Source organism: Cetorhinus maximus, chromosome 1 (assembly GCF_964194155.1).
Source record: "Cetorhinus maximus chromosome 1, sCetMax3.hap1.1, whole genome shotgun sequence".
NCBI classification, from domain to species: domain Eukaryota; kingdom Metazoa; phylum Chordata; class Chondrichthyes; order Lamniformes; family Cetorhinidae; genus Cetorhinus; species Cetorhinus maximus.
Genome location: NC_135879.1, coordinates 161,836,277 through 161,848,059, shown reverse-complemented (window position 1 = coordinate 161,848,059; position 11,783 = coordinate 161,836,277). Strand labels below are relative to the sequence as shown.

The 11,783-nt window shown below is 41.5% G+C and overlaps 1 protein-coding gene across 3 annotated transcripts in view; it reads right to left on the bottom strand.

Annotated features, from left to right (window-relative positions):
• Nucleotides 1–11,783, bottom strand: part of dimt1l (DIM1 dimethyladenosine transferase 1-like (S. cerevisiae)) — a 73,882-nt gene that overhangs the window by 21,660 nt on the left and 40,439 nt on the right. Inside the window, exons 12-13 of one of the 3 annotated variants that reach the window (XM_078549134.1) lie at nucleotides 9,670–9,738; nucleotides 6,524–6,645 (exon numbers count right to left, since the gene is read on the bottom strand). In XM_078549134.1, coding sequence (XP_078405260.1) covers nucleotides 9,696–9,738 — 43 coding nt within the window. In that variant the 3' untranslated portion in view covers nucleotides 6,524–6,645; nucleotides 9,670–9,695. Of the gene's footprint in view, nucleotides 1–6,523; nucleotides 6,646–9,624; nucleotides 9,739–11,783 lie in introns of those variants that run through there. The other 2 variants (XM_078549144.1, XM_078549153.1) reach the window with 2 other exon arrangements.

Here is an 11,783-nt window from a genome sequence, read left to right as displayed (position 1 = left end):
CCATCCAGGACAGAGCAGCTTGCTTGATTGGCACCCTATCCACCACCTTCGGCATTCATTCCACCAATGCACAGTAGCAGCAGTGTGTACAATCTACAAAATGCACTGCTGCAACTCACCCAGGCTCCTTCAACAGCACCTTCCAAACCCGCAACCTCTACCACCAAGAAAGGACAAGGGCAGCAGATGCATGAGAATACCACCACCTGCAAATTCTCCTCCGACCCACACACTATCCTGACTTGGAACTATATTACAATTCCTCTGCTGTTGCTGGGTCAAAATCCTGGAAACTGTCTTCCTAACAGCACTGTGGGTGTAGCTACACCACATGGACTGCAGCGGTTCAAGAAGGTGGTTCACCACCATCTTCTCAAGGGCAATTAGAGATGGGCAATAAATGATGGCTTAGCCAGTTTATACCCACATCCCATGAATGAATTAGAAAAAGAGCATAGTGAATTTTCAGTGAGAACCAGTTTTGGCTTGGGTCTAAGATAAAAGCAAAAAACTGCGGATGCTGGAAATCAAAAACAAAAATACCTAGAAAAACTCAGCAGGTCTGGCAGCATCTGTGGAGAGGAGCACAGTTAATGTTTTGAGTCCGAATGACCCTTCAACAGAACTAAGTAAAAATAGAAAAGAGGTGAAATATAAGCTGGTTTCACCTCTTTTCTATTTTTACTTAGTTCTGTTGAAGGGTCATTCAGACTCGAAACGTTAACTGTGCTCCTCTCCACAGACGCTGCCAGACCTGCTGAGTTTTTCCAGGTATTTTTGTTTTTGTTTTGGCTTGGATCTAATCTGTTATATATTGTTCAGCTATGCACACAGTGACAGCTGGGCCAGGTATGATTAGGTGGATTCAGAAGAAAAGAAAATTGTAGTTTGTGAGGAAGGTTGGGAAGAGAGTGAAAATGAAACTCTTTCGAGTTATCAACAGTCATAGATTGCAACTCTTTCGAGTACAATCACAGTTCTTGGTTTTCCGGGAGTGGGACATGAACCCACAACCCTCTGATTCAAAGGTGAGGGTGCTATGACCTGAGCCACAGCTGACACCTCCAAAGTGAAAATGAACAGTGCTGCCACTAGTAAATCATTGCAGGTGGTCTGAAGATCAGCTGAGCACGTTAGCATTAATGTTTGGAAGTGTCCATCTTTTAAATGTTAATCTTTGGTAAATAATTATGCTGATGAAAGTAAAAATGTTGGGGAAAGAAGCAATTTTGCAACTGCTTTTGATTATCTGTGACATGCAGAAACTCATCACTGTATTTGAATCAGTAATTCACATTGAAAAATCTGACCACCCAAAGGATGATTGTGTGGCAGCTACTGTTTCATAAGCAGACGTGATAGCTAATTTTGAACACAGTAAGTGGATAAATTGCCAGTTAATTGCTTTTGGGAATGGTGGTTAAGGGAGGAAAGACCTCTGGTCTTCAAATAGAGCTGTGGAATCTTTTAGATAGGCAGGTAAAGCCTTAGTTTAACATCTGGCCCAGAGTGCACACTCAATAATGCGGTATTCCCTCTGTACAATTTATTGTTTCACATCTGTAAGCACATTTTCTCTCCAGAGAACATGGTTGGAAACTAACTTAAGCCACAAATGTGTCTATACATTCTGGAGTTTAACCAGTAAAACAGCATACCAGAGTAAAACATTGGTGATCTTAGGTTGTACATCTAGGATCTTTCCTCAGTTTCCATCTTGTAGGATCCAATGGACAAGAGTACTTGCCTCCAGTTCTCGGTAGGAAATTGAATTGTCTGGTTATTCTTGACCTCAAACCCAGAAGCAGAGATATGAGTTGATCTTTCAACAACTTAACTATAGGTTTGAGGTGGATATTAGGTACTAGGACCTCATTACAAGTGACATAGTGAGTAGCCCAATATGCCATAAAATAGTGTATTGCTACTATTTTCCTGCCACAACATAGACAAATGTCAAAACCTAGTGAATGATTGTTTTGTCTGGAGCTGCAAAGCTTCAATAATGGCTGCTTGCTTTCAGTAACTCAATCATAGTAGGAATCAAGTTCTAGATTTATGATTGGATGTTCTGATGGCCTCCAGGACATGCTTTCAGGGTCTACGTGAGGCAGATTAAGTCACACCGGCTACTTTGTTCTTGACCATATTTGTTCTGATTGCAGGGAAATTCAATCCTCCCGATTGCCACCCTATCAGTCTACTCTCATGAGCAAAGTAATGGAAGGTGTTGGTGACAGTACTATCAATAAATACAAGGCTCCAAATCTCAGACCTTGGTCCAAACAGGGCAAAACAAAATAAATTCCAGAGGTGAGTTGAGAGTGATTGCCCTTGACCAACAAGGCAATATTTTACCAAATATGACACAAAGATGCACAATTAAAATTGAAATCAATGGAACCTGAGAAAAATCTCTTATGGGCTGGAGCTGTACCAAGTGCAAAAAAATGGTTGTGGTTGTTGGTGGTTCTCAGTCCTAGGACATTGCTGTAGAAGTTTCTCAGGATAGTGTTGTAGGCCTAACTATTTTCAGCTGCTTCATCAATGACCTCTCCATCATAAGGTTAAAAATGGACATATTCACTGATGATTATACAGTATTCAGTACTATTTGCCAACTGCTCAAGTAATGTAGCAGTCTGTATCAACATACAGAATGATGTGGACAGTATTCAAGTTTGGGCTGATGTGTGGCAAGTCACATTCATGCCACACAAATGCCAGGCAATGATCAACTCCCAACAAGAGAGAATCTAACCATCTCACCTTGACATTTAATTGCATTACCATTGCTGAATTCTCCCTCCATCAATATCATGGGGGGGCGGTATGATTGGCCAAAAACTTAACTGTACCAGCCCTATAAATACTTCAGCTACAAGAGCAGATCAGGGAATGAAAATTCTGTGGTAACTCACCGCCTGCCTCTCCAAATTCTTTCCACCATGTGCAAGGCACAAGCCAGGAGCATAATGGTATACTCTCCATTTGTGTGGATGTGTGCAGCTTCAACAACACAAAAAGATAGGCACTGTCCAAGTAAAAGCAGCCTGCTGGATGAGCACCCCTAGCCACCATCTTCAACATTCATTTCCTCCATTGCTGGCGCAGAGAGACAAAAGTGTGTACAAGATGCATTGCGGCAACACATGAAGGCATCTTTGACAGGATGTACCGAACCTACAATACCTACAGCCTAGAAGTACAAGGCCAGTAGGGATGCCACTGTCTGCAAAGCCCCTCCAAGTCAAACAACATTCTGACTTGGAAATATATTGCCATTCCATCACTGACGCGTCAAAATCCCAGAACTCCCTATCAGCACTGTGGGAGTACTCACACCATAAGGACTGCAGCATTTTAAGGCAACAGCTCATCTGCACCACCTCAATGGCAATTAGTGATGCGCAATAAATGCTGGTCTTACCAGCACTACCCACATCCCATGAATGAATAAAAAGCAATCCAGGGTACTCTTGTAGATTGCTGCCTAAAGCATCAGAAACAAACTTTCTACCACTGGTGCAAAAGCGATGCAATCGATGCATGGAAACTCTCTTGGATGATGCGCAAAATGTGACCAAACCCTCACAAATATGGCAAAGACGTCTTCGAACCTATGAATGATGAAAGCAAGATAGTAGACTTTTTATAAAAAGGAGGCAATAATTGAGGAATATGAGACTTCTCACCTATTCTAACTTATCAGAGTAGAATAGAGATTCAACTTCATTGCAGAGGCAGCTCTTTGCAAAAACTCAAGGACATTGGTTAAACTACAACTGATGATTCAACTTTGTATGTGGCACTGAACCTAGACAACAACTTGCATAACTTCGCAACGGATTTCAGAGAGGTGCAATTTTTCATATTTGTTCATGTTTACTGTTGATACCTTCCATTATTTTAGTGTTGATTGAGAGTAGACTGATAAGGCTGGATTGGATTTGTGGACAGGACATATCGGTAATTTTCCATTATGTCTGGTAGATGCCAGCCTAGGCACGCATGTAGTGGTACGTTGAGGGATAGGCCAGGTCATGAGGTTATAGATGGTGGTGGAATACAATTTTGCTGTTACTGCCCACAGTGCTTCATGGATGCCCAGTTTCAAGCTGCTAAATCTGTTCTGAATCTATTCCACTTAGCACAGTGATAGTACCATACAATACAATGAATAGTGTGTTACAAGACTTAGTTTCCACAAGGACTGTACAGTGATCATTCCTACCATTGTTGTGGATAGATGCATTTGTGATACTTAGATTGGTAAAGACAACTTCAAATAGGTTCTTACTTTGTTTTTACTCACCACCTGCCACAGGCCCTATTTGGCAGATATGTCCTTTAGGTCTTGGCCAGCTCAGTCAGTATGATGCCACATAGCCACTCTTGGTGATGGATATTGAGGTTCCCCACACAGAATGTGCCCTTGCTACCCTCAGTGCTTCTTCCAAGTGTGTTCAACATAAAGGTGAACTTATTTATCAGTTGAGGGAGAGCAATAAGTGGTAATCGGTAGGTTTCCTCACCCTGATATCATGGAGACTTCATGGGGTCTGAAGTCAGTGACATGGCCATTCCCTTCCACGTGTATATCATTCTGCTGCCACCTGTGATGGGTCTTTCCTGCTGCTGGAACAGGACATACTCAGGAATGGTGATGCAGGAGTTTGTGACAGGTTGTCCAAGGATGGTGATAGAGTCTGAAATATTGACTGAAAGGTATGATTGGATGAATATGACTGTCTGGCCGTGCATAGTACAAGGATGCAACAGATGACAATTTTGATTTGTTCTGTTTCTCAAAAATAGATGTTCTTATGTTGACACTTCAGATGCCACGAGATTCTTTACATTTCTCCCAGAACGCGGATGACTGGATTAACTCACTTTGCAATCTTCACGCATGGATCAAGGATCAGTGACTTAGCATGAGATATTTGGTTCCATTGTTACCCTCCTTTGCTAAACCACCTGGAACCTCCAATGACTTTGAAAAGTATGGAGCCTTCTCCACAGCTTTCATTACACATTTTCCAATAGGCACATGTTCTGAGAGCAATGATACTCCTTCAGATCAATTGATACTAATAGTCACTTATAATGGCAGACAGCCCAAGAGCTGCTGCAGCATCAAATTTTACATATTCCCACCAATTGCATTGCAAGGCTGTCTTCCTGTCCTTGTACTCTATGGGAAATGGATAGATATCCAAAAAGGAAAAAATTTGCAGGGCTATGGGAAAAGAGCAGGGGGGTGGAATTAATTGGATACATTGGCACAGGCCTCCTGCGCTATATGAATTTTTTTATTCCAAATGAGGGGGCATAAGGAAATAAAGGCAAAGTGTTTAAACCCCAAAATTCAGTGAGGCCAGCCCTGCTAGTTAAGCACAGGCACACTCGTGCCACAAAAAAGGCACAGCTCTGACTTTGCCAGTCTCAAGAAACAGGGACTGTTTCAATTACCGGTAACTGCAGTTATATACTTTTGTGCCATGCATTTGTTTTATTACAAAAAACTGCACTCTCAATGATCAGCTAGTTAAGATAGTGCGACTCAGAGTTGAGTGTCTTTGGAACTCTTCCTGAAAGGTGGTGGAAGCAGAGTCTTTGAATATTTTTGAGCCAGAGGTGGATAGATTCTTAGTAAGCAAGGGTGTGATAGGTTATCAGGGGTAGGAGGGATGCAGATTTCAAGTTACTATCAGATCAGCCATAATCTTATTAAATGGTGGAGCAGGCTCGAGGGGCTGAATGGCCTACTGTTCTATATTCGTATCATACATCAAACCATATAAAAGCAACTTGAATACCCAGTCCATGTTGATTTAGGTTATCTCTGTGCTCTTGGAGGGAATCATTCAGGGTTTTTGTGCTTAACCATTATCCAGTATTTCCAGCTGGAAGTGCACATTATGTGAGTAGCTGATCAGAGAACCAACATGGATCAGTAAAGGTAGGTTGTTCTTGGCGTATCTGATTGAACTCTTTGAAGAGGTGACAAAGTTAGTGGATAGGGGAATATCTATAGATGCTATTTCTCTAGAGTTCCAGATGATATTTGATTAAGTCCCTCAGAAGAGACTGTTAGTTAAAGTTAAAGCTCATGAAATTGAGGGAAATGATTGACCTGGTTAGGAAGTTGGCCGAGTGGCAGGAGACAGAGTGGGGATAATAGGCAGGTACTCTAATGCAAGTGACTTAGATGTCTGTAAGGACTTTGTGTTGGGGCCTCGATGATTCACCATATTTATCAACGACTTAGGTGATGGGATAAAAAGACACATATCCAACTTTACTAATGACAGAAAGATAGGCAACATTGTAAGCAGTGTAGATGGAAATGTAACATTACAATGAGATATTGATAATTAGACTTGGTGCAGGTACATAGATCATTAAAATGTCATGAACAGGAGAAGACGGAGGTTAGATCCAGAAGCTGAGAATAGGCAACTATACAGTTGCTGCAGCTGTTTCTATTACTTGAAGATAACACTGGTGAATCTACATCATCCAAATCATCGTAAACAGAGTTAAGGAGGTTCTGCAGACATGTGCCATTTTTGGTGAAGACCATTCCCCCAGAACTCAGGTTGGGTGTGCAATGCTGTCAGCTAGGGATCAGGCTAAATTCTAGAAGAAAAGTTGAAATTCCTCCTGAGGAAGTAATATCAGTCGTAGGGAAAATGCTAGAGTCTATTATAAAGGATGTGATAACAAGACACTTAGAAAATATCAATGGGATTAGACAAAGTCAACATGGATTTATGAAAGAAAAATTATGCTTGACAAACCTACTGGAGTTTTTTGAGGACATAACTAGCGGAATAGATAAGGGAGAACCAGTGGATGTGATGTATTTGGATTTTCAGAAAGCTTTTGATAAAGTCCCACATAAGAGGTTAGTGTGCAAAATTAAAGCACATGAGATTGGGGGTAATATATTGGCATGGACTGAGAATTGGTTAGCAGACAGGAAACAGAGTAGGAATAAATGGGTCATTTTTGGAATGGCAGGCCGTGACTAGTGGGGTATCACAGGGATCAGTGCTTGGGCCCCAGCTACTCACAATATATATCAATGATTTGGATGAGGGAACCAAATGTGATATTTTCAAGATTGCTGATGACACAAAACTAGGTGGGAATGTGAGTGGTGAGGAGGATGTTAAGAGGCTTCAAGGTGATTTAGACAAGTTGAGTGGGCAAGTACATGGCAGATGCAGTATAATGTGGATAAAGGGGAGGCAGTGGCATAGTGGTACTGTCACTGGACTGGTATTCCAGAGACCCGGGGTAATGTTCTGGGGACCCAGGTTTGAATCCCACCACAGCAGATGGTGAAATTTGAATTCAATAAAAATCTGGAATTAAAAGTCTGATGATGACCACAAAATCATTGCCAATTGTTGTAAAAACCCATCTGGTTCATTAATGCCCTTTAGGGAAAGAAATCTGCCATCCTTACCTGGTCTGGCCTACATGTGACTCCAGACCCACAGCAACGTGGTTGACTCTTAACTGCCCTCTGAACAAGGGCAATTAAGGATGGGCAATAAATGCTGGCCTAGCTAGCGACACCAACTTCCCAGGAATGAATAAAAACAAAAACAAAATGTGTGAAGTTATCCGCTTTGATTGGAAAAACAGAACGGCAGAGTATTATTTAAATGGTGATAGATTGGGAAATGTTGATGTACAAAGGGACCTGGGTGTCCTCGTAAACCTATCACTGAAAGCAGGCATTCAGGTGCAGCAAGCAGTTAAGGCAGCGAATGGTATGTTGGCCTTCATTGCAAGAGGACTTGAGTACAAGAGGAAGGATCTCGTACTGCAGCTGTACAGGGCCTTGGTGAGACCACACCTGGAGTATTGTGTGCAGTTTTGTTCTCCTCACCTATGAAAGGATGTACTTGCCATACAGGGAGTACAGCGAACGTTCACCAGACTGATTCTTGGGATGGCAAGATCGTCGTATGAGGAGAGATTGGGCCGACTAAACTCCAGTGAATTACAAGCTTAGAAGAATTAGAGGGGATCTCATTGAAATGTATAAAATTCTGACAGGGCTGGATAGACCGGATGCAGGGATGTTTCCTCTGGCTGGGGGTGTCTAGAACAAGGGGTCACAATCTCAGGATACGGGGTAGGCCATTTAGGACTGAGATAAGGAGAAACTTCTTCACTCAGAGGGTGGTGAACATATGGAATTCTCTACCACAGAAGGCTATGAAGGCCAAGTCACTGAATATATTTAAGAAGGAAATAGATAGATTTCTAGGTTCCTCTAAAGGCATCAAGGGGTATGAGGAGAGAGTGGGAGTATGGCATTTAGAGGATCAGCCATGGTCATATTGAATGGCAGAGCAGGCTCGAAGGGCCGAATTACCTACTGCTCTTATTTTTCTATGTTTCTATGAAGTCAGGGTTTTGAAGGACTTTGTGACTGAGATGGATCACATATATGCTGAATGGACTGTCAAGCCAATCCATAAGGCCTGTCCTCAGTGTATCTTTCATTTAATGTGTAATTTATAGTTGATAATTGACTGCAATTTGGCTGTTAATTCATGCTTAACTTGCTTTGTTTGACTCTTGTACAGTAAAAATTATTTTGTTTTAAACCGTGGAATCTTGTGGCTTCATTCTTTCAGTAAATATTTCTCTTTTAAAAAAAGTTACTGGTCTCGAGCTAGATCACAACAGTATTAATGGGAACAGGTAAGGTATATTGGGAAAAACTATTTCCTCTGGTTGCAGAATCATAGTCTAAAAATTAGAGCCAGACCTATCAGGAATGAAATGAAGAAACACTTCTCCATGAAAAAAATGGTAAAAGTCTGAAGCTCTTTTCCACAAATGGCAAATGACGGTAGTTGAATTGTTAAATTTAAAACTAAGATTCATAGATTTTGTTAATCAAAAGGATATGGGTCAGAGGTGGGTATATGGAGTTAGGTTACAGTTTAGCCATAATCTCACTGAATGCCAGAATTGGCTTGAGGGTCTAAATGGCCTACTGTTCCTAGTATGATATGAAAACAGGATTGAACTCAGCTATGATGCTTCCAAATAGCCCAATATTCATTTTCTAAGCAAATACAAGCTACTGGAAAATATAAGTTGCTCAGAGACCTATATACCAGAAATGCTTTCGGGGAAGGAGGAGAAGAGAGAGCAAAATCATCCAATACTTGACATATTTTAAAAGATTCAATGCCACATCACAGTATACTTATTGAATTGGTAAATGATATAATAGATTATAAAATGTACAGGTGTAAGATGTATATAATATAATCTGTACATTAGAGATGCATAATTTATTTTAAAATGGTATATTACAGAAGTAGCTAATTAATTTTTATTCAGATAGAACAGTTATTCCTTTTCTGTCTACTTTGAGAGGTACATTACCTTTATGGGTATCACAATATGCTAATTTTGGGGACCAAGCATCTTTATGTGAATTTACATTGAACTGTAGTTATGTGCAAAAGAGGCAAATGCTCAGTTATGATTACTTGTCTCTGTTTTAACTCAGCTCCAAGCTAAACCTGTTCCAAATTGTTGTAAAATCATTCTCAATTTCACAAAATAATTCCAAAAGAGTTTGTAACAAGAATATCCTTTTATTTATAATCAGACCTAATTTACCTAACTAATCTGCAGAAACATTGCCCTCATGAGAAGTGGATTCCTTGTGAATTGAAACCATGAAGTAACCTGCAGGATAAACACATGAATGTTAATGCGGTTTCCCCTGCAGACTTATACTGAAAAATTATTTCAATAGAAACCTCATTTCTTGTATAGGCTAGTCTGGATGAGTGCAGCTCCAACAATACCCAAGAAGCTTGACAACATCCAGGACAATGCAGCTCACTTGACTTGCACCCCATCCTCAAACATGCACTCCATTCACTGCCGGTACACAGTAGCAGCAGCGTGTGCCATCTACAAGATGCACTGCAGCAACTCACCAAGCCTCCTTATACAGCACCTTCCAAACTCATGATCACTGTCATCTAGAAGGACAAGAGCAGCAGATAGATGGGAACACCACTACCCAGAATTTCCTCTCCAAGCCACTCACCATCCTGAATTGGAAATATATCGCCGTTCCTTCACTGTCGCTGGGTCAAAATCCTGGAACTCCCTCCCTAACAGCACTTTGGGTGTGCCTACACCACACAGACTGCAGCGGTTCAAGAAAATAGCTCACCACCACTGTCTCAAGGGGCAACTAGGAATAGGAATAAATGCTGGCCCAGCCAGCGAAGCCCACATCCCATGAATGAAAAAAATACTTTTTTTTTTACGAAGTACAGGTTTGCAAATTTGTATGGCAAAGAAGTCATTGAAAAAACTGGCACGGTGATGTGATATAAAATTCTACACGATACAAATAATGGTGTAGTATTGCTAAATAATTAGCTTCAAAATTACATTAAAGCTTTTTTTTAAACATTTGCACCATTCTTTAATGCCATTTGAATGCTCAAATCAAAGGTGTTCTAAATTTCTGTGGGTATACTGGGTTTTGAATTTATCAACAGGATATTTTATCAAAAAATTGAGAAAAATAACATATGTTTAATTAAAACTCTGGAGAATCCTCCAAACCCCCAGGAATAGTGGCGCAATATTTGATTCCCATTTTGCTGAGCTCTGATGGGAAGTAGGGATGGTTTTGTGTGTGTGTTTGGGTGTGTTGGGGTATATCTTTGGGTTTAAGTTTAATTTGTATTTCTGTATTTGCGGATTAAAAGGGTGCAGCCTAAGTTTTGGTTTCAGTTTGGAAGGTGCTTGCATTTTGGTGAGGTTCTGTGACTCTTGGAGGGGAGTTGGGACAGGTAAGGTGGAGAGGGGCTGTGCTGTTGCCTAGCAAAAGGGATTACAGAGAGAGGCCCCACACAGACACAAAGAAACCGAAAGCGGTTTGAGTTCAGTTAGAAGCAGTTGTCAGCAAAAGCAGCATAGGAGAGGGACAGATAGCAAGCCCCAAACTAAATCCTGGAAGAAATCAGCTGCCAGGAGAAGCTGGACAGGAGGGAGCTGCAGGAAGCAGGTTTTGCCAAAGAACAGAAGAGGGGTACCGAGAAGACCTTCTAGTCAAAGGAAAAGAACAGAAAAGATCCTGTTAAGTGAAGTTAGGGGTAAGGAGCAAAGAAAGACTTCAAGCTTAAAGAGAGAAGCTGCAGGATGCAGATTTAACGCAATATAGGCATGCGAGAAACCAGAAGATCCAAGGAGACAGCCAAACGTCTGTAGCTCTTTATTATGGGCATGTGAAGCAGTGGTATTCTGTTGGCGTGGCTGAGTCAGAGACAGAGTGCATGGGAGACAAAGCTTGAATGCACATGGCAATCCAGGGAAGAGGAACATCGGCTGGAGAGTTGAAACCCTGGAAGACGTCTGAGAGAAAGTGTCGGATTGGGAGAAGATTCCAAAGTGGGCTCTTCGAGAGTGGAGATTGTAAGCCCTCGTGTGAAAGGCAGGGTTCAATGAGACCGGTTGGCTCATGGTGTGACAAGCATCTGGGAACAGCTGCTGAGAGACCCATAGCATCTGTTTGGGTTGGCATCTGTCACTTGGACTGGGATTTTCCATGCCCACCGGTGTTGGATATGTTCGGTAGCAAGTGGACAATATGGCGAGAAGGCCAAAAATTGGTTTCACGACATCGTGAAACCAGTTTGCAATTGTCCGCTCCGCCCATCGATGGCGGGCCGCGTTTTCTACCATTGGACATCGGAAATCTCATTGTA